Source organism: Moschus berezovskii, chromosome 4 (genome assembly GCF_049115385.1).
Source record: "Moschus berezovskii isolate FMDL1 chromosome 4, NW_MosBer_1.0, whole genome shotgun sequence".
NCBI lineage: Eukaryota > Metazoa > Chordata > Mammalia > Artiodactyla > Moschidae > Moschus > Moschus berezovskii.
The window spans coordinates 583641-610722 of NC_142463.1; the positions used below are offsets into that span (position 1 = coordinate 583641).

The 27082-nt window shown below is 55.5% G+C and overlaps 1 protein-coding gene across 3 annotated transcripts in view; it reads left to right on the top strand.

Annotated features, from left to right (window-relative positions):
* The window catches only part of HDLBP (high density lipoprotein binding protein), a 62219-nt gene that overhangs the window by 27292 nt on the left and 7845 nt on the right, over window positions 1-27082 (top strand). For 2 of the 3 annotated variants that reach the window (XM_055403273.2, XM_055403274.2), the window contains exons 2-17: window positions 9981-10043; window positions 11124-11236; window positions 12782-12939; window positions 13651-13866; window positions 18433-18639; window positions 18803-19018; window positions 19444-19650; window positions 19773-19880; window positions 20554-20658; window positions 20994-21072; window positions 22341-22480; window positions 23006-23110; window positions 23231-23344; window positions 24103-24189; window positions 24325-24456; window positions 26583-26801. In XM_055403273.2, coding sequence (XP_055259248.1) covers window positions 11161-11236; window positions 12782-12939; window positions 13651-13866; window positions 18433-18639; window positions 18803-19018; window positions 19444-19650; window positions 19773-19880; window positions 20554-20658; window positions 20994-21072; window positions 22341-22480; window positions 23006-23110; window positions 23231-23344; window positions 24103-24189; window positions 24325-24456; window positions 26583-26801 — 2169 coding nt within the window. In that variant the 5' untranslated portion in view covers window positions 9981-10043; window positions 11124-11160. Of the gene's footprint in view, window positions 1-5979; window positions 6122-9980; window positions 10044-11123; window positions 11237-12781; window positions 12940-13650; window positions 13867-18432; window positions 18640-18802; window positions 19019-19443; window positions 19651-19772; window positions 19881-20553; window positions 20659-20993; window positions 21073-22340; window positions 22481-23005; window positions 23111-23230; window positions 23345-24102; window positions 24190-24324; window positions 24457-26582; window positions 26802-27082 lie in introns of those variants that run through there. The other variant, XM_055403272.2, reaches the window with a different exon arrangement.

The window sequence follows — 27082 nt, forward strand, 5'->3', positions numbered from 1 at the left end:
CTCTATTAGCCTTTGCCCTGCTTTATTCCGTGCTCCAAGGCCAAATTTGCCAGTTACTCCAGATGTTTCTTGACTTCCTACTTTTGCATTCCAGTCCCCTATAATGAAAAGGACATCTTTTTTGGGTGTTAGTTCTAAAAGGTCTTGTAGGTCTTCATAGAACCGATTAACTTCGGCTTCTTCAGCATTACTGGTTGGGGCATAGGCCTGGATTACTGTAATATTGAATGGTTTGCCTTGGAAACGAACAGAAATCATCCTGTCATTTTTAAGATTGCATCCAAGTACTGCATTTCGGACTCTTTTGTTGACCATGATGGCTACTCCATTTCTTCTAAGGGATTCCTGTCCACAGTAGTAGATATAATGGTCATCTGAGTTAAATTCACCCATTCCAGTCCATTTTAGTTCACTGATTCCTAGAATGTCAACGTTCACTCTTGCCATCTCCTGTTTGACCACTTCCAATTTGCCTTGATTCATGGACCTAACATTCCAGGTTCCTATGCAATACTGCTCTTTACAGCACCGGACCTTGCTTCTATCACTGGTCACATCCACAACTGGGTATTGGTTTTGCTTTTGCTCCATCCCTTTATTCCTTCTATAGTTATTTCTCCACTGAGCTCCAGTAGCATACTGGGCACCTACAACCTGGGGAATTCCTCATTCAGTATCCTATCATTTTGCCCTTTGTTACTGTTCATGGGGTTCTCAAGGCAAGTATACTGAAGTGGTTTGCCATTCCCTTCTCCAGTGGACCACATTCGGCTGTGGTCCATGTGATCAGATCAGCTAGTTTCCTGTGATTATGATTTCAGTCTGTCCGCCCTCTGGTGCCCCCTAGCAATACCTACCGTCTTATTTGGGTTTCTCTTACCTTGGTCGTGGAAAATCTCTTCACAGCCGCTCCAGCAAAGTGCAGCCGCTGTACCTTACCTTGGGTGAGGGGTATCTCCTCAAGGCCGCCCCTCCTGACCTTGAACACGGAGTAACTCCTCTCGGCCCTCCTGCGCCCGCGCAGCCACCGCCTGTTGGACGTGGGGTAGCTCCTCTCGGCCGCCGGCCCTGGCCTCAGGCGTGGGGTAGCTCCTCATGGCCGCACCTCAGGCAGAGGCACCAGAGATCAAATCGCCAACATCCGCTGGATCATGGAGAAAGCAAGAGAGTTTCAGAAAAACATCTATTTCTGCTTTATTGACTATGCCAAAGCCTTTGACTGTGTCGATCACAATAAACTGTGGAACATTCTGAAAGAGATGGGAATCTCAGACCACCTGACCTGCCTCTTGAGAAACCTGTATGCAGGTCAGGAAGCAACTGTTAGAACTGGACATGGAACAACAGACTGGTTCCAAATAGGAAAAGGAGAACGTCAAGGTTGTATATTGTCACCTTGCTTATTTAACTTGTATGCAGAGTACATCATGAGGAATGCTGGGCTGGAAGAAGCACAGGCTGGAATCAAGATTGCCGGGAGAAATATCAATAACCTCAGATATGCAGATGACACCACCCTTATGGCAGAAAGTGAAGAGGAACTCAAAAGCCTCTTGATGAAAGTGAAAGAGGAGAGTGAAAAGGTTGGCTTGAAGCTCAACATTCAGAAAACAAAGATCATGGCATCTGGTCCCATCACTTCATGGGAAATAGATGGAAAAACAGTGGAAACAGTGTCAGACTTTGTTTTTTTGGCTCCAAAATCACTGCAGATGCTGGTTGCAGCCATGAAATTAAAAGACTCTTGCTTCTTGGAAGGAAAGTTATGACCAACCTTGATAGTATATTAAAAAGCAGAGACATTACTTTGCCAACCAAGGTCCGTCTAGTCAAGGCAATGGTTTTTCCCGTGGTCATGTATGGATGTGAGAGTTGGATTGTGAAGAAGGCTGACCGCCGAAGAATCGATGCTTTTGAACTGTGGTGCTGGAGAAGACTCTTGAGAGTCCCTTATACTGCAAGGAGATCCAACCAGTCCATTCTAGAGGAGATCAATCCTGGATGTTCATTGGAGGGACTGATGCTAAAGCTGAAACTGCAATACTTTGGCTACCTCATGCCACGAGTTGACTCACTGGAAAAGACTCTGATGCTGGGAAAGGTTGGGGGCGGGAGGAGAAGGGGACGACAGAGAATGAGATGGCTGGATGGCATCACCGACTCTGTGGACATGAGTTTGAGTGTACTCCGGGAGTTGGTGATGGATAGGGAGGCCTGGCGTGCTGTGATTCATGGGGTCGCGGAGAGTCGGACACGACTGAGCGACTGAACTGAACTGAACTGAGGCTTTCAAACATTTTGACTTCTAATTAATTGTGTTGTGGTCACAGAATATTTAATTTTTTGGCCATTTGTTGAAAAAAAAAATTTGGCCTTAGCTCCTTTTTGTAAAAGTTAATTGTATTCTTGGAAAGAATGTGCTTTCTAATCGTTGGGCAAAGGATTATATAAGTCCAATAAAGTAGTTTTAATTGCATTGTTTTAATTTTCTGTTCATTTTTAATCTCCATAATCTGTTACCAAGAGTTGTCAGTCTTCCCCTGTAATCTTGGCTATATCAGATTATTGTAACCTTCAGTTTTTACTTAATATACTTTGTAGCTACAGTTGGATACTACAGGATCAGAGTTGATTGTTTTATTCTTGACCTTCTCTGTTGTCAGTAATGCTTCTTATCCTACAGTCTCTGTTTTATCTGAAAATGACACAGATCGCCCAGCTTTAGCTTGGTTAGTAGTTGCCTGGAGTACTTTTTTCACGTCCATCTTTTCACTTTAAGTGTCTGTATCCTCGTAGCTTGGGGTTCTTAAATAGCTTATAGCTGGACTTTGTAACTGGGTAGTTAGTATATACTAACATTAGATTATTTCCACATATGGATTCATTTCTTCCACTGCATTTTGTGCTTTATTAACCTTGCTTTTAAAATGCTGCTTTTTTTACTTCTCTTGCTTCCCAGTGTGTTTTCTCTTTTACTTGGTAATTAATAATACAAAGTAACAACCAGTAAGTAATAACGTATGACTGTTTCTGAACCTGCAGTCTGACACAAGTTCCAGAACATAGACAGTGACTTCCTGGTGGCTCAGATGGGAAAGGACCTGCCTGCAACGCAGGAGGTGCAGGTCCCGCCCTTGGGTCAGGACGGCTCTCTGGTGTAGGGTAGGAGATGGCAACCATTTTAATAGATTTAAGTTTTGTTTTTATCATTCATTTAACAAGGACTAGAATTAATCTGACTTTCATTTTATTGTTGGTGAAATATGTCCTTTAATAGTTGTTTCAGCTGTTCTCCATTGATAGTAATTGCTCTCTCTCTGTCTGAATGTGTCTGTGTCATTCTTAAATAAGATAAAGAATTCCAGGTTGACAGTTACTTCCTTCAGCGCAATTTTTAGCTGTTGTTTCAGAAGTTACCAGTCATTTCTTTCTCACTTCAGTTCATTCGCTCAGTCGTGTCTGACTGTTTGCGACCCCATGGACTGCAGCACGCCAGGCCTCCCTGTCCATCACCAACTCCTGGAGTTTACACAAACTCATGTCCATCGAGTCAGTGATGCCAGCCAACCATCTTATCCTCTGTCGTCCCCTTCTCCTCCTGCCTTCAGTCTTTCCCATCATCAGGGTCTTTTCAGATGAATCAGTTCTTCACATCAGGTGGCCAAAGTTTTGGAGTTTCAGGTTCATCATCAGTCCTTCCAATGAATATTCAGGACTGTTTTCCTTTAGGATGGACTGATTGGATCTCCTTGCAGTCCAAGGGACTCTCAAGAGTCTTCTCCAACACCACTGTTCAAAAGCATCAATTCTTTTCCGCTCAGCTTTCTTTATAGTCCAACTCCCACATCCATACATGAGTACTGGAAAAACCATAGCTTTGACTAGATGGACCTTTGTTGGCAAAGTAACGTCTCTGCTTTTTAATATGCTGTCTAGGTTGGTCATAGCTTTTCTTCCAAGGAGTAAGTGTCTTTTAATTTCATGGCTGCAGTCACCATCTGCAGTGATTCTGGAGCCCAAAAAAATAAAGTCTGATACTGTTTCCACTGTTTCCCCATCTATTTGCCATGAAGGGATGGGACCGGACGCCATGATCTGAGTTTTCTCAATGTTGAGTTTTAAGCCAACTTTTTCACTCTTCTCTTTCACTTTCATCAAGAAGCTCTTTAGTTCTTCTTCGCTTTCTGCCATAAGGGTGGTGTCATCTGCATATCTGAGGTTATTGATATTTCTCTCTGGTTGCTTTTAAAATCTACTCTTGTCTTGGGCATTTTTGAGGCTTCACTGTTCTACACCAAAACACTGCTGGCCCCCTGTTCTTTTTTGAGGAGGGGAGGGAAATATAATACCTTTACATTCTAGATTTTTTTTCCAGTATTTTTCCAACGTTTCTTCTCTGTCCTTTGTATTTTCCTCTTGTGGACTGCCTATTAGACATGTGTTGGACTTCTCATCCTCTTATCTGAAGCTGTTAATAACTTCTTTACTTTGTTCCGTCTCTTGATTTTTTTTTTTTTAACTTGCAGTCTTTTACTCCCTGCCCAGGTGCCATCCTGATGACCTAGGGTACAGCTCCAGCGACCACGTCCTCAGCTCTGTGGCTTCTTCCTCCAGTGATGTCATGAAGTGCTACAGTATGCTGTCATCTGTGCTGGGCTTCTCCCTGGCCTTCACCTTGCATATGCAGTTGCCTCCTTGGGTCCCCATGTGGCCCTCCAGTGGGCATGTCAGACACTGTATGTGAGTTTCCGCATCACAGCCCCCCTTACCAGTGTAAGAGCCGCCCTGCCTTCCTTGACCTCTGTTGATGGCCTTCTCCAGTGAACAGGGGGTTTCTGGTGCACTGTCCGCTCAGTGCATTCTCCATTGCCAGCGATAACGGAAAGCCGTCGTCACCTTTAGACTGAATGAACAGCTGCTGTGAGGACCCCCCCATTCTTTATATTCTGACAGTTCTACGGGAAGAAGTACCTCTGGGCCTGCCTGCTCCTCCTCAGCCATGCCCCCGCAGGCTCCCCTCTTCCTGAGCAGCACCGGTGTCTTGCCTGCTGAGGAGGTGCTGGCCCAGGCCCGCTGGCACTGACCTGCCTTCCCTGCCTGCCCCCAGTGTTGGGGGTGCCTTCCCTCACCTCCGGGAGGAGTTTGCTTCATCTCCTCGCATGTCCCTCCCTCTTGGCCTGGAGTGAAAGTGGCTCAGTCGTGTCCAGCTCTTTGGACTATACAGTCCATGGAATTCTCCAGGTCAGAACACTGGAGTGCGTAGACTCTCCCTCTCCAGCAAGTCTTCCCAACACAGGGATCGAACCCAGGTCTTCTGCATTGCAGGCAGATTCTTTACCATCTGAGCCACCAGGGAAGCTGGAGCTTTGACTAGAAGAGGAGGCATATTATGGAGGAGTGCAGACCTGGCTTCTCCCTCAGCCCCTGAGTGGAAGCCCCCGAGGGGAGGGACTTTGTTCTCCTCCTGTTTGTTGTTTAGGGCTGGGTGCCTCGCAGGCAGGCCCCTTCTTAGATGTGAGACGGCAGAGATAACGGGAAGAGTCCTTGAAGGAAGGAGGGTCTGCACTTCTGCAGGGAATTAAACAAGCAGCCAAGGAACCGAGGAGGGATATTTTATATACGAATGCAGGACCGAGGAAGAGTGTTTGGGGTCCAAACTTCGGGGCAGTGGGCTGTTTCTCGGGAGTTGGTCAGGCCCGCTCGTGCTCCGGCCTTTGGAAGTTGTAAATGGTTGGGGCCGGCAGTTAATTCCCTTTGTGTTGTCCCTCGAGGTGTCCTGTTTCTTTTTTGGGTGTGGGGACGCTGTGGGGGACCCCGCTGCCAGAGCGGCCGCCCCCGCCCGCGCTTTGCGCAGGTGGCGGTCATGCCCGATCCCGACGCCCCTCTGGAGCGGGGCAGCCTCCGGGCGCGGAGCGCAGCGGGCGGGGTGGCGCTGGCCGGCGGCGGGCGGGGCGGCCGCGGTCTGACGTGTCCGGGCGGGATTGGAGCCGCCGCCCTATATAGCCGCGGGGGCCCGGGCGCCGGCCGGAGGAGCCTGCCTGCGGGAGCGGCGAGCGAGAGGGGGTCCCGGCCTCTCCCGCGGCTAGCGGACGGACGCACGGACGGGCGGGCGCCGCGCGGGGTGAGCAGGCCGGGCGTGGGGCCGGGGCCGCGCGGGGACGTTGGGGCGCCCGGCTGCCGACGTGGAGCACCGGGCGGGGTAGGCGGGGGGCCTTGGCCGCGGCCACACAGCAGGCACCCCCGCCGGCTCGCCCCCGGCCCCGCGGGGCGCCCCCCTGCCGGCCGGGGAGGGCCGGCTACGTGTCACCAGTGCGCATGGGCCGCGGCGCTGGCACCGGCCGAGCGAGAAAGTTTACCGAGTCCTGCGGCGCCGGCCCGCCGCCCCCCGCGCGTGCGGTCCGGTCCCTGCGCCCCGGCCCGGGAGCCGCGGGGCGCCCCGACCTGCGCCAGGCCGGTGACGTGGGCGGCCCGGCGCCCCCTCCCCCGCCGCTCGCGGCCGGCGCGCCCCTCCCCCAGCCCGGCGGCGGCGGGGGCGGCGGGCCGGGGCCGAGGCGGACGGGGCGGCGGGCCGGGGCCGGGGCGCGCCGCCTCACCTCCACCTGCGGCTGCCGGCCTCCTCGGCCGGACGCGCCGCTCCCCTGGCGGCCGCAGCGCCGCTCGGACGCGCCCCGGGGCCCGCGGACGAGAAGGACCGCACGGAAAAGTACCGAACCCGGGCGGGAGGCAGGGCGGCCGGCGCGCTGCCCCTTTAAGCCTGTCCCCGCCCGCGGGCCCGCGTGGCCGGTGGGAGGGCCGTGCTGAGGTGGCATCTGCGAGTCCCTCCCGCGGCCGGTGCGGCTCGAGCTCGGCCTCAGCCGTGCGAGCCGGGCTGCTTCCTCTCAAGTTTGCTCTGTCTCTTGAAAGCACTCTGAAAAGTCTCGTCCTTACAACCTTGCTGTGGGGATTAGACTAAAGAATCGTAACTTTGCAGGAGGAGGGCTGAAGTCCTGGGTGTCCCGGGTTTCCTGGTGCCCTCCGCTCTCAGTACTGCCTGGGAGGTACAGGAAGCACTGAGGTCGCATTCGTTGGCTGAGAAAAAGTTCTTTCTGGACTACCACTCCTGAGTTCCTTTTGCAGGAGACTTTCTTTTGAATGTGTAATTGAAAATATAAAGGGGATCAACTTATATTTTCTTCGTTACTAGCAAAAAACAGAATCCTTCTCTTAAAGATTTGTTTTTTGTACCTGCCTTAGGACCGAACATATGTGACATCTTCACATATGCCATGACTTCCCGCGGGGAGGTGGGTGGGTGCCTGACCATCCCTCCTGTGGGAGCACTATCCTACTCTGGGCTGCGGGGAGCAGAAGACAGGAATCTCGGCTTCTGTCTAACCTTCTTTCTTTGGTTCTAGTTCTGTTTCTTACAAAGTTCCATTTTGAAATGTGGCTTTTTGCTGTGGGTATTTATACTGAGAAACAAGACTAAAGTTCAGGCTAAGGGTGGTTCGAGATCTGCATTGGGTGGGCCTGAATGCTTCCCAGGGGGAAAGTCACTGAGAGCACCCACAGTGAAGGAGGGAGTCGCGGCTGGGTGGTGAACGGGTTTCCCGTGCCTGAAGGAGTCTGGTGGGGAAGGTGGGCCTGTTCTCTGGGGGAAGAAGCAGCAGATGGGGTGTTCTGACAGCTCCAGGGGGTAGCAGCGGCCCAGCCAGCCCCAGCATTGCTCAGATACTAGGGTCCCTCTCAGTCCTGATTGGAGTGGCAGCATCCAGCCAAGTGAGGAGCTGCGACAGCTGTGTTTGGCCTCTGCTCCTCGTTAAGGTCTCCTGGGACTTGAGATGGCCAGTGAGGGCACCCAGGTAGAAGTGTCATCCGCCAGGGAAGCTCAGAGGGAGTTGAAAGACCTCTGGGGGTGGCCATCATGCTGCGGGGGACAGTTTCTTGGGAGGGGGCGTAGCAGGAGGGCTGGTGATGGCCCAGCCACTCAGGGCTGAGATCTGCACATGGCTCATCAGGTTGGCTCTAAGGTGGATTCTTTAAAGATGGGGTCTTGAGACGTTTATAAGAAAAATACAGCCTGCTTTGGTGAGATCTGGCCTGATGTTCATCTGAGGCTCACTGCGGTCCATTCACCGCCAGCTGTGACAACCACCGCTCGAATGCGGAGACTAGAGACCAGTGTATCCTGTCCAACCAGCTTGGAGTTTTCTGTGGTCCACGGTGTGCGCTTGACTGCCCGAGGGCCTGTGCGCACATGTGAGGGCGTTGGGGGCTCTGATAGGCTGCTCCTCCTTGAGCCTCGTGGACTGAGGGTCAGGAGGGCAGCTGGCTGGGACCTCAGCAGGGAGCCGCGGGAATGGCCTGGTGTGTGACCCCAGGGGGCGGGGTGGGGGTGGCACAGCCCTGTGGCTGGAGCGGACGTGGCGATGGCCGCCCTGCTGCGCCGCCTGCCCTGTCCAGGAAGGCAGGGGGACTGGTCGGCAGGAGGCCGGGAGGATGGCCTGGCGTCACGGCGGTCTCGGGGGCGAACCCGCCTCTCAGAGGGCGGGTGTGAGTGGGTTTTGAGACGCTGTCGGCACCGGGTGTGGGAGGCTCTTCAGGTGGAAGGTCAGCAGGCACGGGCCTGCCAGGAGAGTGGGCGGGCCCCCGGGTCCCAGCGTCGATGGCGCTTCCCTGGGAGCACCTGCGTCCTGGCCTGGGTGGGCTGTGCATAGGCTGACAGCACTCTGGGGGCCCAGGGCAGCTCACCTTTCACCTCTGCCAGAGCCCAGTGTGGACAAGCGTCCCTGTCGGTGTGATTTAATGGAAAGGATTTCTTTCTTCCTTGCCTTAGTCATTGAGACCTGCAGGTTAGAGTTTGTCTGTAAATAAAATGGCCTCGGTCATTTTGTATCCACCCTTACCCCTTGAGGGTCTTGTGTCGTGTGTGTTTGATGGGACTGGGCCCGCAGAGAGGGGCTGGCCTCTGGCTCACGGAACTTCCCCCATGTGATTCAAGTCCTTACGTTTAGAGGATTTTTGGTTTTTGTGTTTTTTAAATCCTGAAATACCACAGGTCTGTGTCCCCCAGCTGGGACACTGAGACCTTTTAAATCCGGAGTCACTGGCACAACCCCAGCGGCTGTGCACCAGCTCCCTCGCTCCTGAGCACACTTGTGTTATGAGCGAGACTGGAGGTGTTCCTCTCCAGTGTGGCGGGGCACTCCTGTTACCGTTGTGAACTCTCCCGTTCTGGACCGTGCCCACCCGTGTCATAACGTCCACTTTCTCAAGTGCGTGTGGCGGCCTGCGTGGAGCAGCCAGTCACCTCCCCGGCAGCCTTGCCATCCTGAAGTCCCCTCCTTCCTGACTGAACAGTTCTTGGTCCTCCCAGGATGGCCTTTGAAGGTTCTTTCCAGCCCTGCTGTTTTATGGCCTGGTTTCTAAATCCCCAGTGGATTATAAGGGACCGAAGCACTTCTACAGGATAACAGCAAGAACAAAGTTAACCACCAAAGACACTGGCGCTCTTAGGTAGTAGCCCTCCGTCTCCCTGAGGAGCGCTGCATCCCGGACCGCACTCACTCCGTGAGGACAGTGTTGCAGATCCTTTCCCTTCTGGCTCAGCAGAGATGAGCAACAGGAGGACAGGAAAAAGCACTCACCCGCCAGGGGAACAAACGTCAGTTTGAGAGATTTACTTGGAAGTGGTTCTGTGTCAGAGCTGCGGTCCTTCGGGGTCGCCCCCTGGGCCTGGGGAGCTGCCTCTGCGGCTCTAGCTCAGGCCTCATTGCAGCGTCTGTCTGCAGCATGAGGCCTCATGGAGGGTGTCTTCCTTTCGGTTTGTTTTTTTTTTTTTTGCCCCAAGAAATTTTCCTGGTATTGGTTAGTAGCCAGAGTGTAAATAAATAACACTTTGGCCTGTTCTGGTTGAGAGGGAAAGGATCTGGGCTGTCGGATGCAGATAGGTAACTTTTCTCTGGTTTTCTCCTTGCTGTCTCTCTTCTGCCCCACATCAGCAAACGCTGGCGGGCTGACAGGCGGCCTCAGGACGGACCTTCTGGCTACTGACCGTTTTGCTGGTAAGCGTGTCCTGTCTCAAGGCTTCCTGGCCCTGGGCTGTGTGTGTGCCTCTCTCACTGTGTATTGTCCTTAAGTTTCGAGCCTTTCTTTAGAGAGGAGCCCTGTCGCTCACCTCCCAGTGTGGAGCGGAGCATGCACTTGTGCCCTTCTAGTGGATGGGCCATCTGGTTTCTAGCTACTTTCAGTCTTTTCTCCTTTTGGGTTTGCTGAGGGTGTCTGATTTTGGACCTTGCTTCCAGAGCTTAGTTTTTTTAATTTGGGGAGGGGTCTTACTGAATTGTAGGAAGGATGAGGAAAAACTCACTAAAAAAGATTTGACCCTCTTAACATTTTTTTTTGCCTCAGTGGCACAAAAACCCTGGGGGTGCGATTTGTGAGCACAGGGTACTCCTCTCTGTACGTTAGCGTGGGGGCACAGCTGGAGTTGGGATGGGGCTCCCCCATGCTGCTGAGCCCCTTTTCCACACAGGCGCTGTGCCTCTGAGAGCCGTGTGCCTGAGTCCTGGGGCCACTCCAGGTGGGGTCTGGAGGCTGACCACAGGGCTCCTGCCTGACAGCAGAGCCGTGTGCCCTGGGCCGGCCTCTCCCCCACCGCCCGAGTCCCCCCACGGCTGGGAGGTGTCCGCGATGCCACCCCGTGCTGTCACACTTGTCCCCAGAGCAGGGAGGCTGCTCTCACGTGGCTCCTTGTAGCTCCTGTCCTACCGTGCATTTTATAAGCGTCAGGAGGTGTGACGATAGCAGATTAACCAAGTAACTGAGACGGCTGTTAGCAAAGCCCCTGGGGTGGATCTGGGGCAGGGGCTGGGGGGCCCCGTGTGGGGCGGGGGTTTGGACGGGGTCTCTGCGGCCCCCAGGGTCCTGTGCTGAACCTGTCGGCCGGAGCCTGCATCTGTTCCGTCTCAGGCAGGGAGCTGTTCTCCGTTCCACCGCCTGGTTGGAGTCTGGGAGGCCCCTCACGTTGGCCGTGCTGGCGGAGGAAGCCAGGTGTCCCCTGCCGGTGGAACGGCGCCGTCCTCGGCTGTGCGCACCCCTGGGTGGACGCCCCAGGCCTGTCTCTGACCCCCCTCCCCCCACAGTGGCTCACCCGGATCGAGTGGCAGCCTGAGACCAACCATGAGCTCCGTTGCAGTTCTGACCCAGGAGAGCTTTGCTGAGCACCGCAGTGGACTGGTTCCGCAACAAATCAAAGGTGAGGCGCCTCTTCACTCTGCTGGTAACCGTGGGGCCTCTGCAGAGGTACCTTTGCGCCCTGTGCTGTGGGCGGACCTGAGCCCAGCGGTGCTGTGGGCTCCGTTTGCACTGCCCTTGTCTGCAGAGTGAGATTGGCCACGGGAGGCGGATGGATCGACGACAGATTCAAAATGTGGACAGTGTGGCAAGCCAGGGATCTGACCTTTGTGACTAATGGGGACTCTTTCAGCAGTCCTCTTTCCCGCATGTTGAACTGGACCCAGGGTGGCTGGCAGAGATGGACACCGGGCTGTCAGGAGATGCAGGCATGACACCTGCGCCGCGTTGTCTCAGCGTCTCTAGTGTAGACACGCACACGCCTGCCTGACAGTCTTTTCTGTCTCTTCAGAACCTGATGCATATTTATGGCTGCAGGACAACTTGATTTGAGGGCCCCGTGTTCATCCAAAGCCCTTCATCTGGACTTATATCAGTTGAAAGAGTAGCTTGTTCTGCTCTTTGTTGTTCCTAGCACTCCTTAAAGTTTTCCAGTAATGGAATTGAGTATCAGTTCTAAAGTTTAATTAAAATTAAAGATGTATTTTGTTAGTCACAGCAACCGCATTTCGAATGGCTCATCTCCAGGCAGTGGAGACCAGAATTGGCCGCTTGCTTTGGTTCTTGGTGTCTGCGGACTGGGTCTGCCACGAAGACCCTGTGGGGTCCGAATCCGCCTGGGGAGGGAGCAGGCCCTGCCAGGCTCCAGCAGCTGCTCACACGGAGCCTTTCCTGGCCTCCAGGGCAGCCTGGCCACATGGGCTGGGAGTGGTAACCTCGGAGTCGGACACAGGCCTGCCTGACCCCAGAGGTCGTCCCTCTGCTGTTGGCCCCTGCTGTTACCAGACACTGCCCAGCCCAGGACGTCCGGGCATGACCCAGACAGGCACATTCCTGCTGGCATGGAGGTGCTAGTGGGTCAGCATGTGGATGGTGAGGGTCTGTGGGTGGAGCCGGTGGTGCAGGGACCCTTATTCCCCTGGGTATTCCCCATGGGTGGCGGGGGCACAGAGACGGCCACTCCCGCAAGAGCCCTTCCAGCATCTCCTGTGACGCTGGGCACCAGCTGGAGTCTGCCTCGGGGTCCTCACGGGCAGTCTGGGCCGCAGCCTTGTTTTCTCCTGCAGGTTTAAGAGCTGGCCATGTGCCAGGCGTTGGGGGGGATGGGATTTTTTTTTTTAAGAATACAAGATTAGAACAGTCTTGAGGGATGAAAAATCTGTGCCAAGGCCTGCCTTCCAGGAGCTCACCCCACAGGGAGTTGTGGGGCCAGGGTCTGAGCTGAGACTCCTGGGGAGGCTGTGCAGGGGCTGGGGTGCCCTCAGGTTCAGAGTGGCCCACCAGTGCACACGCTGGACTTGAGGGTGCTGAGCCCGCTGGCCTTGGGGGCCTTCCCTGTGGCTGAGTGAGGGGTCGTTGCCAGCCGCTAGTGCTGTCCCTTCTTGGCATTGAAGCACTCCTCTTGTTTTCTCCATCTAATACTCTTGATCTGTGTTGCCTGGTCCAGTTGCCACTTTAACTTCTGAAGAGGAGAGTGACCCTCCAACCTACAAGGATGCCTTCCCCCCACTCCCCGAGAAAGCAGCCTGCCTGGAAAATGCCCAGGAGCCTGCTGGCGCCTGGAGTAACAAGATCCGGCCCATCAAGGCTTCCGTCATCACTCAGGTAGACGCTCCATCCCACTTCACCTGTCGCTCCAAGTAGGGAGCCGTAGCCACTGATGGGAAGCAGTCTGGTTGGCTTTGGCTTTGGCCAAGAGTCTTGCAGGTTCCTCATTCCCTGAGCAGGGGTTGAACCTGGGCCTTTGGCAGGGAAAGCAAAGAAGCCTGACCACTGGACCACTAGGGAAATCCCGAGAGGGCTCTTGAACATCAGATATGAGATTGCTTTGGGCGTGAAAAGGGGCCTCTGGATTAAGTCAGTCTCCCCCCACAACCCCACACCCAGCCCGGAACGTGGGTCAGAACATGTCCTCCTGCAGACCCTGCACCATCTTCTCGTCCCACCCCAGGGTGGCCACTGTTCCAGTGCTCCCCCACTGCACGTGCCCCTCCTTCACGTGGCGCCTCCCGACGTGGCCAGCTGGGTCCTCCCTTTCGCCCACGCCCCTAGCCTGTCCAGCTCCCAGTCCACTTCCTTCGCTGACCTTGCCTCCTGCTGCGTGATGTACTTGGGGTGGGGGGTTTCCACTTCACTAAGACAGCAGCCCCTTGCCCGTGGGCACTTCCTGCTGGTCTCTTAACTGTCCTCCTAGGCCTTGGAGCAGTGTGGAGGGGTGACAGTAAATGAATGGACTTGTGTTCTCTCCTCCGTGTATTCGGTCCCTAGACACTTCTGTCTCCTCTCAACCTCCCCTTTGTGACCTTTCCTGAGCAGGTGTTCCATGTACCGCTGGAGGAGAGGAAATACAAGGACATGAACCAGTTTGGAGAAGGTGAACAAGCAAAAATCTGCCTTGAGATCATGCAGAGAACCGGCGCTCACCTGGAGCTGTCTCTCGCCAAAGACCAGGGCCTCTCCATCATGGTTTCAGGGAAGCTGGATGCTGTTATGAAAGCCCGGAAAGACATTGTGGCTCGACTACAGACTCAGGTGCATGCTCCCGGCGGGCCTCCCCAGGAGGGCGTCTAGCCCTGTGGACACAGCTCCGACTCCATCATACTCTTTCCCCCGGTGGGCAGGGCTGGAGGGTTCAGGGTAGGACAGCAGCATTCAGAGCCTCCTGACTCTGCTAGTGGAAAACCAGCGATTCACTCATAGGCCCAGGACACCGCCAGCTTTGCTCTTCAGGTATAGGGGCTAAGAGCTAAAGGCCCAGATGGTGGGTGAGGACGCGCACGTGTAGATGAGCCAGGTGAGCTGGTTCCAGCTCTGAGGCCAGCAAGTTCATGTGCTATTTAAACACGCACTCCCCGCCCCGGGCTTGGAAGATCACCAGTGCCCCTAGTCCTTAGCCATCTGATACCAGAACTTGGAATTGATTGGGAAACTATTGTCCTAAAGAAGTAAATCAGTGATTGATGCGTTTTTCCCTTAACACTGAGGTGAATGCAGAGAATGTTTATTAAAATGTATGACGGAGCTTTGGGTGGGCTCAGTTAGAAATGAAAGTTCTCCCTACCTATTGCTGAGTCTCTTGAGCTTTGGGGGAGCTGGTCTCGGTGCAGAGATTCAAAGATGGGAGTCTGATGCATGGGGGGCTTAGTGGGGGCGCTGCAGTGTGGAACCCCGGGCTCTCACACTCAAAGCTGAAAGGCACGTTCAGGGAATTTATCAGCTGCTCAGTGTAGGGAGTGGAAAACGTATCTACGTCGCTGCATGCTGTGGCTGGTGCCGGCGGCTCTGCTGGCTGGTGAGTGTTGAGGTGGGCTTTGATAGAGCGTCTGAGATGGTCCTCCTGCTCTGCTCCCTCCCACCCCCCACTTTTAGTTTACAGGAAATCCCAGACACGTTCTCCTGCAAATAATTGTGTGTGGGCTCCCTCTCTTCTGTCTCACTGAATATAACCACATGTCGTTAACTCACTTCTAAAAGTCGATAGGAGGTGCCTGATGTCCCCACGTCAGCCCAGGCAGTGTGAGGGCTTCCCGCTCATCTCAGACTGTCCTTCGCTGCCGGGTTTTTCCTCTGTGTCCAGCTGAGGCTGCCCGTTTGCACATTCCTCAGCAGGGACCTCTTCACCTCTTCCTAGTGCTGCTGATTTCTTTTGGGGGACACACAGGTGTTTGGTTGTTCCACTGCCCCCCATTGTTCCTGTGCAGTGGGGGCAGCTCTGGGGGCCTGGCTGCTCCCGTGCTCCTCCTGCAGGGCGCGGAGCTGTGTGGGTGGCGCTCCTGGCCTGCTGTCACTCCTCAGCTGGCCTGGCCGCCCTCCTTTGGTCGTTCTGTCAGCCTTGCTCTGTGCTGCCCAGGTCCACGCAGTTCAGAAACCTTGGCTCCCAAGTCGTCGGGACAGGACTTTGAGGTGGGACAGGCACGATCCATTGTTGGTCCTTTTCCCCTTGGTTTTTAGACCAAATTGGCATCTTCACTGGTGGACTGTGCATCTTTTTAGTGTCACTGTGAACTTCTGGTGTGTTGATTAGTTGTGTTTTCTGCAGAACTTGCCTCATCTCTGACCTGTGCTCCTTCAAGTGAGCACCGTGCCGCTTTCTGACGCACCCATTCATCTGAACCACTTCCTTATTTCTAGCACAGAGAGATGCATGACCTGATCTTCACTGCAGCTTCCACAGACCTGAATACCCAAGAGCCCTGGAGGGTCACAGTGGGAAGTTACACGAGTTCAAACTCAAGCATCGGTTTAAGATGAAAGCTGTTTGGGCTTTGAGGTCACTGAAGTAACTCTGTCAAGGTTATGCTCTCATCCTGATAGAAAGGTTTTGCGTTTGTCTTGATACATAGTTAGGTTCATTTGTTTTTAGTTTATTTTCATTTTAGTTCATTTCATTCAATTGTACCTGACTCTGTGACCTCATGGATTGTAGTCTGCCAGACTTCTCTGTCCTTGGGATTCTCCAGGCAAGAATACTGCTGGAGTGGGCTGCCGTTTCCTACTCCAGGGGATCGCCCAACCCAAGGACTGAATTCACGACTCTTGGCGTCTTCTGCATTGGTGGGCGGATTTTTTTATTTACCCATTGAGCCACCTGGGAAGCTTTCAGTCTTTTTGTGACTTGTGATTGCCAAGTCAGCACTGTATAAGGCCCTTCTGGCCCTGCTCTCCCTGCTGGGTGGCCACGCTTGGTCTTTGCCAATGTGTCCTTCCGCTGAGGCAGGAGACTGCCTCCTGGTGCAGCGCGTCCTGTGGCGTGCACAGCGGTGGGCTGTGGCTCCTGTCCCCAGACCGCTGCCGGGCTGGGGTGTGCGTGGAGGGTGGGGCTGTGTCCCAGTCAAGCACTGCGTGCACGTCCGGTTTGCTGTTTTGCCCAGTGTATCTTTGGCGAGCTTTCCTAAAGGTCACCTTTGGTGAGAGGCCGGTTCAGAGTGTACCTGCATCTGGAGTTTTGCTGAAGCAGCCAGACACACCTCCCCTCAGCGCTGTGTGTGTGTGTCCTGCCATTGGCTTTCTCACAGCCTTGCCAGGGCCATCAAACTCTCAGGCTTTGGACTCTGAAAGGAGGCTGCTAATACTCTTAATTTACATTTTCTCTGTGCACGGTCTGTTCTCTTCCCTCTGCTGTCAAGTTCAAGTTGTCCATCTGGCTCAATGTGCTCTCAAAAGCCCTTCATCGGTAATGTATGTTACCAGTAGTGTGTCCCCGTTTGCCATCTGTATTTTGATCTTGGTATGTTTTGCTGTGTGAGTCTCATTCTTAAGTAGTCAAATTCATTTTTTTTTTTTTTTTTTTAGTTGTTGCTAGGAAGGTTTCCTTTTACTTTTGGGTTGTAAGGAAGTTCTTATTTTTTTAGATGATTATAAAGACGTTGCTGAATTTCACTTCCTGACCTGTTTGGAGTTGGTGTGAATTAGGTTTTCCCGCAGTGGCAGGTCTCAGCAGGCCCTGAGTCTCCGTGCTGACATGGGTCTGTTCTGGACTTTGAGCCAGCCTGTCTCTGTGTTTTAGTGGCGATGGTCTGAGTGCAGTTACTGCACTCTTCCAGGATGTCCTGTCCTCTCTCTTCCCTTCTGCTCTGCCCTGCAAGCGTGCTCATCCGCTTTCTGCTCCGAGCGGTGTTAGAGTCCCCAGGGCTGTGCCCTGACCTGGGAGGCACGCGTCCTGCCGCCTCTGTTCTGGGTCCAGCCACTAAGACAGTGGTCTTCCTGTCATGTCTTCTAACCACGTGCTGTCAGTATGAGTTAGAGTCAGTCAGAGTTGGGTGAGGTCGTGGTTTCTTCCACCTTCCCTTGTGTGCAGTCTTGCGCCTCTTCCTGTCCAGCCTGCACCTGCTCCGCTTTCTCGTGTCTCCTCTCGAGGGAAACACTCTGGGCGGAGGGTGGGCATGCAGGGCCTTGACACACGTGTCTCCCCCAAGCACGGCTTTAGGGTTGAGCATGCGTGTGTGCTTTGTGTTAAAAATAGATATCCTCTGGTTTCTGTTTCCTTGCAAATTTTTGTCATGAAAGGATTTAAATTTTACAGAGTTGATTGGTTTTTCTCTTAGAACTAGAAACATGATGAATTATACAAATGAATTTCCTAATATTGAGCCTTTCTTAGAATAAACCTCATTTGCTCACCACTTTCTGTGCCGTTTGGGAAGTGAGGATCTTGTTATTGCCTGTGATAGAATTCGATATTTTGTGAGTGTGGCCACCTCATGCGACGAGTTGACTCACTGGAAAAGACTCTGATGCTGGGAAAGGTTGGGGGCGGGAGGAGAAGGGGACGACAGAGAATGAGATGGCTGGATGGCATCACCGACTCTGTGGACATGAGTTTGAGTGAACTCCGGGAGTTGGTGATGGACAGGGAGGCCTGGCCTTCTGTGATTCATGGGGTCGTGGAGAGTCGGACACGACTGAGTGACTGAACTGAACTGAACACTCTGCTCTGAGATGGAGTCGCTGGAGGAGGAGGAAGGGTGGCTGGCCTGAGGTTTCCTGCTGCTCTAGTGTCGGGAACCCTACACCATTCTTTTCCTTTTTCAAAGTCCTCTTGATTGATGACTGCTTTCAGTATAGATTGGGAAAGAGTGGCCACCTCTGTCTCCTCCCAGAGTTCCCCTGTGACCTCAGAAAGCTGTTGAACTTCTGGCAGTTTGAGGATTTCGATTATTTTTGTTTTGTTTCCCCACGTGAGTTGTCTATTTTAAACGGTTGTGAGAGAGACGAGGGAAGAGTTTTTAACTACATGCAGGGCTCATGTCTGACAGGATGAACGTCCTGCTGCAGAAACAGAAGCTCACCTGGTTAGTCAGTGTGTGCCTGCTCTCCAGCCACGTCCCGCCTGGCTTGTGGCGCCACTGAGACGGGAACAGGCTCGGCACTGGGTCAGGTAGAGAATCGACAGCTGAATCTGGGAGGCTGGTCGTGTTCATACTGGGGCCCGCTGCCCAGAGGTGACAGTTCAGCTGAGCCTGTTCTCAAGCAGGGCCTGGGGCCAGTGAGGCGGGAGTCGGTGGGACAGGCATCCCTACACGGGAGAGTGCCATGGAAAAGCGGCTTTTCCAGAACCTCCAACTGTTTTTGTTTTCTTTGGTCCTTTTCCTGCCGTAGGCTTCAGCAACTGTTGCCATTCCCAAAGAGCACCATCGCTTTGTAATTGGCAAAAATGGAGAGAAACTGCAAGACTTGGAGCTAAAAACTGCAACCAAGATCCAGATTCCGCGCCCGGACGATGCCAGCAATCAGATCAGGATCACGGGCACCAAGGAGGGCATCGAGAAGGCACGCCACGAGGTGCTGCTTATCTCTGCAGAGCAGGTGAGGCCAGCCTGTGTGTGTGGTGTGTGTGTGTATCACAGTGTGGGTGTGACCCCACCGACCCCTAGCCGGGTCCTCACACCTGCCCTTCCCACCTGTGTATGTTAGAGACTGCACCCCATCTACTCCCAGGCGGGCTCTCATGTCTGCCCCTCTCACCCAGGACAAACGTGCTGTGGAGCGGCTTGAGGTGGAGAAGGCCTTCCACCCCTTCATTGCGGGGCCTTACAACCGGCTGGTGAGCGAGATCATGCAGGAGACAGGGACACGCATCAACATCCCGCCACCCAGTGTCAGCCGCACTGAGATCGTCTTCACGGGCGAGAAGGAGCAGCTGGCCCAGGCTGTGGCTCGCGTCAAGAAGATTTATGAGGAGAAGGTAGCCAGCCGGGGAGGGAGAGACCAGCCCTGCCCTGTCCGTGGCGTTTTAGTGACGCTGGGTCAGCTTTGGTTGCCCCGGTTCCCCGCCTATGCTCCTCTCCCCTGCATGCGGCGGGCACCCTGCCCTCAGCTGACCAGTCCTCTGAGGGAGCTGGGAGCCTGAGACAGTAGGCTCTGGGATCTGAAACTGGTTCCTTTCTTTGGAGAGAGGGCGTGGCCTGTTTGTTTCCTCCTAGTTGCAATGGTTAGTCAGCTTGACGTAAAACCCTGCAGTCGTCCTTCTGAGGAGAGGACCCCGTCTGATCAGCAGTGTTTCCGGGGATGGGCTGGTCACCATGGTCACTGCAGGGCTCCGTTGCTGCAGTCGGGGCGCGGTGTCTTGCCCGCTGCCCTTTAACAGCCTGTGCGCCGTGCCCCCCTCAGAAAAAGAAGACTACAACCATCGCGGTGGAGGTGAGGAAGTCCCAGCACAAGTACGTCATCGGCCCCAAGGGCAACTCCCTGCAGGAGATCCTGGAGAGAACTGGCGTCTCCGTGGAGATCCCGCCCTCGGATAGCGCCTCCGAGACGGTGATTCTGCGAGGCGAGCCCGAGAAGCTGGGGCAGGCGCTGACTGAAGTCTATGCCAAGGTGACCTCCCGGGGGTCAGAGGACCGGGGAGGGCAGGGAGCGCTCACCCTGGTGAGCCCCCCGGCCTGGTGGGCACAGGAGCAGACTCCGCAGACCCATGGCTTTGTTTCCTGGTTCCCTAGGCCAACAGTTTCACTGTCTCCTCCGTCTCTGCTCCCTCCTGGCTCCACCGTTTCATCATTGGCAAGAAAGGGCAGAATCTGGCCAAAATCACTCAGCAGATGCCAAAGGTGAGGGGGGCTGTTCCCTGCTGTGCCGGTGGATGGGTCCATCCCCTCTCCTGCACTTGTTTTGTCCCAGGGGTGCCGGCGGGTTTCAGAGACGAGCTGTTGTGTGCTTGTCTGCTGGTCCACGGTCACCAGGGAGAGCAGAGCACGTTTTTTCAAACATCCATGTTCCTTTGGGAGAGTGTCTCAGGAAGCACCTCAGTTAGCTGTGACAGTGTTGTGACTTGTCAATAGTTATGCCTGAGAAGCCTGTGGTGCGGAGCGGCTGCTTGAGCCACGGAGGTGGCGGAAGAGGCCCCTCCATGCTCCATTCCCCAGTGCTCAGGAGCCCCCTCCCTCCCTCCCTCCCCCACGCCCACTGCTGGGGGCTGCAGTAGATCCAGAAGCCCTGCAAGGACCCTGTGCACGGCGTCTCCGTCCTGTTCTGCTCAGAGTCCTGTTCCCCTCGGCGGGGGGCGTGGGCAGTGCAGTGTTGGGGTGCTTCTGCAGCAGTTCTGGTGACACGCAGGGGGCCTCACTGTTGGCACACGGTGTTTCCTACCAAAGCCACGGTCGGTCCACGCCTCTCACCTGTCCTGGAGCCTGTGGGTGGGCCGTGGCCCCCGAGAGCAGCCTGGGCCCTGGAGGGCTCCTGTGCCGGGCTGTCCTCACAGCTGGACTCGTGTTGGTGCGGCAGGTCCACATCGAGTTCACGGAGGGCGAGGACAAGATCACGCTGGAAGGCCCTACGGAGGACGTCAGTGTGGCCCAGGAGCAGATCGAGGCCATGGTCAAGGACCTGGTAAGGGGTCCCCAGCTGCGCCCCGAGCGCCGGCCGAGCGGGGTGTCCCCAGCCATGCTCCAAGCGCTGGCCGAGTGGGCACAGCCAGAGAGGCCTCGGGGGGCCAGGGAGGGCCTGGAGTTCAGGACGGCCCAGGGAAGAGGGCATGCACCTGGAAGGAGGGTCTGTTGGGGGGCCTGCAGCTGAGGGAGTAGGGCGGTGGCAGCTGCTGGCCTCCAGACTTCGGTCATGGCGGCCTGCCTGTCTGTGGGGAGATCTGGGTGCATGTTGTGGACTCCAGTCTTCACGGCCTGCTCTGTGCTGCCGCCCCCCCACCCCCCCCACCCCCCCCGCAGATTAACCGGATGGATTATGTGGAGATCAACATCGACCACAAGTTCCACAGACACCTCATCGGGAAGAGCGGTGCCAACAGTGAGTGAAGGGGCCCTCTAGGGCGCCGGGGGGTCCCCTGCAGAGCCTTGGACAGGACCACTCCAAGGCTGGCATTGAAGGTGCCCGGGGCCATGTCCTCGCATTGTGCTAGACCTCCAGGGCTGGGCTCTGGCCGCCAGAGCCCTTACAGGCGCCATAGGGAGAGCGCTCTGCCCACATCCACAGGTGTCGGGCGTGGTTCACGACCCACTCCTCCCCTCGGTGTGGCTGCACAGCCCCACAGTGCTCTCCAGCCGTGAGCAGCCTGCCCTGGCCCTGACCCCTGGTGCAGGTGAAGGAGGGGCAGCCCATGAGCCTGCCCTCCTGAGCTCCACCCTGTGCAGTCCCTGCTTGCTGAGAGTCCGCAGGGGCCAGACGCTGCTGCTGCTTCCTCAGCGTCCGGCCCATGTGCTGGGCTCCGTATGTGAGCTGCACTGGTTCCCGCTGCTCAGCCCACGCACTCACCTTCCACAGAAGGTGAAGGACAGTTCATGACGCTGATTCCTGGTTTCTGTTCCTGGAAGGACAGGCCACTTTGGTGTCTGCCCTGCTTTCTCTTGGTTCACTTGCTCACCTGGATTTTATTTCCTGTAAACCCTGATGCTTGTCTGCTGTGTCCGTGGCTCCTGTCCTGCGAGGACCAGCCTAGAGCAGCCGTGCCCCACAGAGGCCGCCTTAGGCGGGCAGCTCCCGGCTGCATCTGCGTGTGCACAGCCCCTCCTTGGTGCCCCTCTGCGGAGCTCGGTTCCCCTTGACTATCCAGTGTGCAGAACGCTGACCCTGTTTCCTGGTGGGCGAGCCTGGGCCTCTGTTGAGAGGGGGTGACAGGAGGGCTGAACAATCCACTGGTTTTGCAAAGACAGGGGTGGAGTCTGTCTAGACAGCATGGCCCCCATGGGGATCAATGGGGGTGCTCTTATTTTCAGGTCATGTGGAATTCTCTGGGTTTTCGTGGCTTGTTTTTTTATTGTATCTTTTTGAGAGTAATTTTCTTTATTTACCCTGAGCATGAGTTGCCAAAGTGGTCTCTGTCCATGTTAGAAATGCCCCAGCCATGTCCAGCTCAGCTGTGTTTCAGGTGCTGGGCGGCCCTCGCCCTGGGCGTGAAGAGCTCTCAGGAGGCACCAGCGTGTGGTCCCTGTGGGTGGCGGTCACCCCTGGCTCCTCGTGGGGCGCAGGGAGGCCTCGTCACCCTTGCTGCCTGTGGGATGGTTGCTGGGTTGGGACCCGGTTGGCTCTGCGTCCAGCGGTGTCTCCTGTGTCCCCAGTAAACAGAATCAAGGACCAGTGCAAGGTGTCAGTGCGCATCCCTCCCGACAGCGAGAAGAGCAGCCTGATCCGCATTGAGGGCGACCCGCAGGGCGTGCGGCAGGCCAAGCGGGAGCTGCTGGAGCTCGCCTCCCGCATGGTAAGCCTGGCTGGCCCACGCTGTGCCCCTGCAGCGGGTCCACGGCCTTCCCCGACGCAGCACCCAATGGCAGCGGTGTGCTGGCGCCCCGGTGGTTCCCACACGCAGCTGCGGTTGAGGCTTATGGCCTACATTGTCTGCACAGCGGGCAGGGGGGCACACCTCTCCCCTCCCCCAGACCAAGCTGTGGCCTCCATGCGGGAGCAGATGGTTGTCTCCCTGCTTTGCATGTCTGATCCGGAATCCCCGGCGTTGTGGGCAGGGGCTGCTTGGCTGTTTGTGTGTCCCACCTCTGCCCGCTCCTCTGTGCGGTATTTCCACTGACAGGGGAGCCGGCCCCTGGAGGAGGCTTTGAGCCGTGGGGCTTGCGGCCTCTCCCATGGTCGTCCATGCAGGGGAGCGTCTGAGCCACTCTCTGCAGGAGGCCCGGCTCCCGACCGCAGGCAGACGTGCTGGATGAGTGCTGCAGGTGCGCTGCCTGGGGCTACACCTGGTCCCCCTCAGTGTGCTTTGTCATGTTTTTAGGAAAATGAGCGTACCAAGGATCTAATCATTGAGCAGAGATTTCATCGCACAATCATCGGGCAGAAGGGTGAACGGATCCGTGAAATTCGGGACAAATTCCCAGAGGTAAAGCGTCCCAGCGGCGCCCTTCACCGCCGTGTAATTGGCAGTTGGAAAAGCGGTTCAGTATTGTGGGGTCCAGTCCTTGTTGATGATTGAACTTGATCTCCTGATTGTTTGTTCTAGGTTATCATCAACTTTCCAGACCCAGCACAAAAAAGCGATATTGTCCAACTCAGAGGGCCCAAGAATGAGGTGGAGAAATGCACAAAGTACATGCAGAAGATGGTGGCAGACTTGGTGAGGGGGCGCTTCCGCCTTTTGTGGGGACAGTGTCTTGGGTGGTGTGGGGCTGGGGGTCCCCCGAACCTGCTTCAGGGAGCACGCTTGGGCACTGGGGCGGCCTGCCCTCAGCATTCCGACCGGCAGAAAGGGTCGTGACCTCCGTGTCCGGTGGGGTAAGAGTGGGGGGCCCCCCTTGCCGCACAGGTTACTTTGTTTCCTGGGGGGTCCTCAGATCCCTGGGAAGATCCCACCCAGTAAACAGAGGGGTCTGCTTAGTTGCATGAGGCATCGTTTACTGATTGGTCATTTTTCTCAAAACTTAGAACGTAAAGAAGTGGTTTGGAAAGTGGCGCGGAGGGTGGGGAGCGGGCGACCAGTGCCCAGGGGCTTCCTGGGGGTTTTCTGGGGCTCGGCTTGACTCCCTCAGGAGTCGCTGCCAGGTGGCGGGAAATCCCGCAACCCTCCTCCACGTGTGCCGTGCTCACACCCGGGCTGCAGTTGTGGCCTCTGGGCCTGTCCAGCCTGTGAGCCATGGGTGTGAGGGCACTTTCCCGGGGGGTGGGGGCCTTTGACCGGGCCCCGCGGCAGCTGGCCAGGCACACTGGTTAGTCAGTCGGCTATGGCCTCAGTTGCCTCCTGGCAGACCTCGGGATCGGGCAGCAAGGGGAGTGGTCCCTGGCCCGTCCACGTCACAGGAGCCCGTCCTCTGGTCTGGCCTTTGGGCCCGGGAGGGTCACTTCACTTGATTCATTGTGCCATCTTTGGTTTTTAAGGTGGAAAACAGCTATTCGATTTCTGTTCCGATCTTCAAGCAGTTCCACAAGAACATCATCGGGAAGGGAGGTGCAAACATTAAAAAGGTGACCACTAGCATGTCTTCCCATGCCTCGCCTCCACCCCACCTACCCTGCCCCGAGCCCTGCCCCGAGCTGGCCTCGGTGTGAATGTGGGGTTGGGGGGTGGGGTCAGCTCCTCACAGGCCTCTCTCCTTGCAGATTCGGGAAGAAAGCAACACCAAAATCGACCTTCCAGCAGAGAACAGCAACTCGGAGACCATCGTCATCACTGGCAAGCGGGCCAACTGTGAGGCCGCCCGCAGCCGCATCCTGTCCATCCAGAAGGACCTGGTAAGGGGCGGGGGCAGGCGGGCCAGCAGCCTGCTGCCTGTCCCCGGCACCGGGAAACCTGCACTTTCTTTCTCTTTGGGGGTGTTTTGAGAGCGTAAAAGGCAAGGAGCGGCAGGTTTAAAGAGTGCAATTTCAGTTCTAACGTGTGTCTGCTCCTTAGGGGTCCATCGCCACAGCGTCCTGTGGGGCCAGTGCACGTGCCATCCTTCTCCAAACACATGGCCCATTCTTTTGGCGACACCCTGCAGCATGTGGGGTCCGTGCTGTCTGTCATCTCTGTGCCCTTTGTTTCGTGTTCTTCGGCTCTCTTTTGACTGCGTGTTTCTTGGCTGCACCCTGCCTTTGGGCCTGTGACTGGAGTTCTGTGGCTCCGTCCCCCTTTGGGCCTGTGACTGGAGTTTCATGACTCCGTTTCCCGCTTTGGATCTGACTGGAGTTTCGTGGCTCCATTTCTCCCTTTGGGCCTGTGACTGGTGTTTAGTGGCTCCGTTTCCCCCTTTGGGCCTGTGACTGGAGTTCTGTGGCTCCGTCACCCACTTTGGGCCTGTGACTGGTGTTTTGTGGCTCCGTCCCTGCTTTGGGCCTGTGGATTTTCCTGTTTGAGGTCAGTGGTTGCTCCAGGGGTTGGGGCATCTTCAGCTGACTCGTGCTGCTTGGAGTGCAGGGTGAGGACCTAAGAACAGTTGGCTCCCAACTGCAGTGCTGTCCATACGTTGTGAGCCCCACAGGCTCCCTTAGCTTTTGTGTTTAAATGTCCAGTTATCTTTTAGAAGGTTCACATAATAAGTAAACGTCGGTACGCATGTACTTAGCATGTAAACGTGCCTTCTGCTCCCGCCATTCATCCGTTCCTCCTCCAGCCCATGCAACCCCGATCCTTCACTTGCCCCACGGTTGGCCTTTCCAGAATGTCATACAGTTGGAGTAACCTGTGGCCTTTTCAGATTGACCTTTCTCATGGGGTGATAAGATGGGGTGTCATGTAAGTAGTGCGTGTTTCTGTAAGAAGCATCTTCCACAGAGGCTGCACCACCTTGCGTCCCCAGCAGCCTCCACACCTCAGGCTGGTGGGCTTCGTTCCATCCTTTGCCTGCGTGTCTCTCACGTGGTTTATGAGACAGCTGGTGCCACCCTGCTGGTGCCGTTTCTGCTCTTCTGGCTGGTTTGATGATCATGCCAGTCTCTTAGCAAGTTCTGGTGTGTCTTAGTGTCGTTTTATTCATGGTTCTTTGCTTGGATATGTGAGTTTAGAGTTGTCCTGAAACCTGGAGATTTGGGGACTTCCCCTGGCGGGGCTAAGACTGCGCTTCAAGTACAGAGGGAGCAAGGCCAGTTCCTGGTGGGGGCACTATTGATGAGATCCCACATGCCCTGCAGAATGGCCAAAACGGAGAATCCAGCCAAAGCAACAGAAAGCTAAGAGTGTTTCAGTCACTGTCCGTGTGTTGTCCTCACCTCTGTAAGTGCCAACCCTCTGTTCTTAAGCTTGACACGATCAGCCTTGCCTTTGGCTTCTTGACCGTGTGCAGGCTAGTGAAAATACCTGCTTTAGCGTCCTGGACCGCTGGCTCTAACATCTGTCTCATTGCGGGTTGTTTTCCGTTACTCATTCCCACGATGGCTCGCTTTTTCTCATTTCTTTGCATGCCCAGTTTTTTTGTTTGTTTTTATTGGATGCCAGATGTTATGAAGTTTACTTTGGTGTATAATAGGTATTTTCTGCATTCCTATAATGGATCTTCAGGCTTTGTTCAGTTATTTCACAACACTTTGCTCCCTTTAGGCTTGCTGTTTAGACTTGTCAGGTGGGGTCACAGTGCTGGATCAAGAGCCAGTGGCTTCCCCAGCGCAGCCGGCTCCCTGCACATCCCTCCGTGAGCCTGCAGTGCTCCCTGGACGGCCGTTGCTGCATCCTTGAGACTTGGCTGGGAGCAGGGCCGGGCGCAGCCTGCTGGCTCTGCCTCTGGCATCTCGCCACCGTGCTGGCCGAAAAGGGTGCAGTCCTGCCTTGACTCAGGGCGGGGTCCTGGCTTACAGGCGCTCGGGCAGGCTGGCCCTGGGGCTCTGCGGCAGGCCTGCCCTTCTGGCCACACAGGCCTGCTCCCTCGTGTTGCATGTGATTCCAGGCCAATATCGCCGAGGTGGAGGTGTCCATCCCCGCACGACTCCACAACTCGCTCATCGGCACCAAGGGCCGCCTCATCCGCTCCATCATGGAGGAGTGCGGCGGGGTCCACATCCACTTCCCCGTGGAAGGCTCAGGCAGCGACACCGTGGTCATCAGGGGCCCGTCCTCGGACGTGGAGAAGGCCCGGAAGCAGCTGCTGCACCTGGCGGAGGAGAAGGTGAGCGCCGCTCGGGGCGGTCTGTCCTCACGTCCCACTGGAGGCCCTGCACAGCCTGTCTCTGCGGCAGGTTAGAGCACATCTGTGCACACGCACGAGTCTCCTGAAGGGCCGCTTCAGGCCGGATGCCTGCATGTTCAGTGGAGAAAATTTGCTGCTGGGCTCGTTAATTTGGGGCTTTTTCCCTCCTAAGTATGATTGGTATACAGGAAGTCTCCGTGTGTAGTTCCGAGTTAACAGGCCTACGTGCATGGGACCCCCACTCAGGTAAAGTCCTTGGA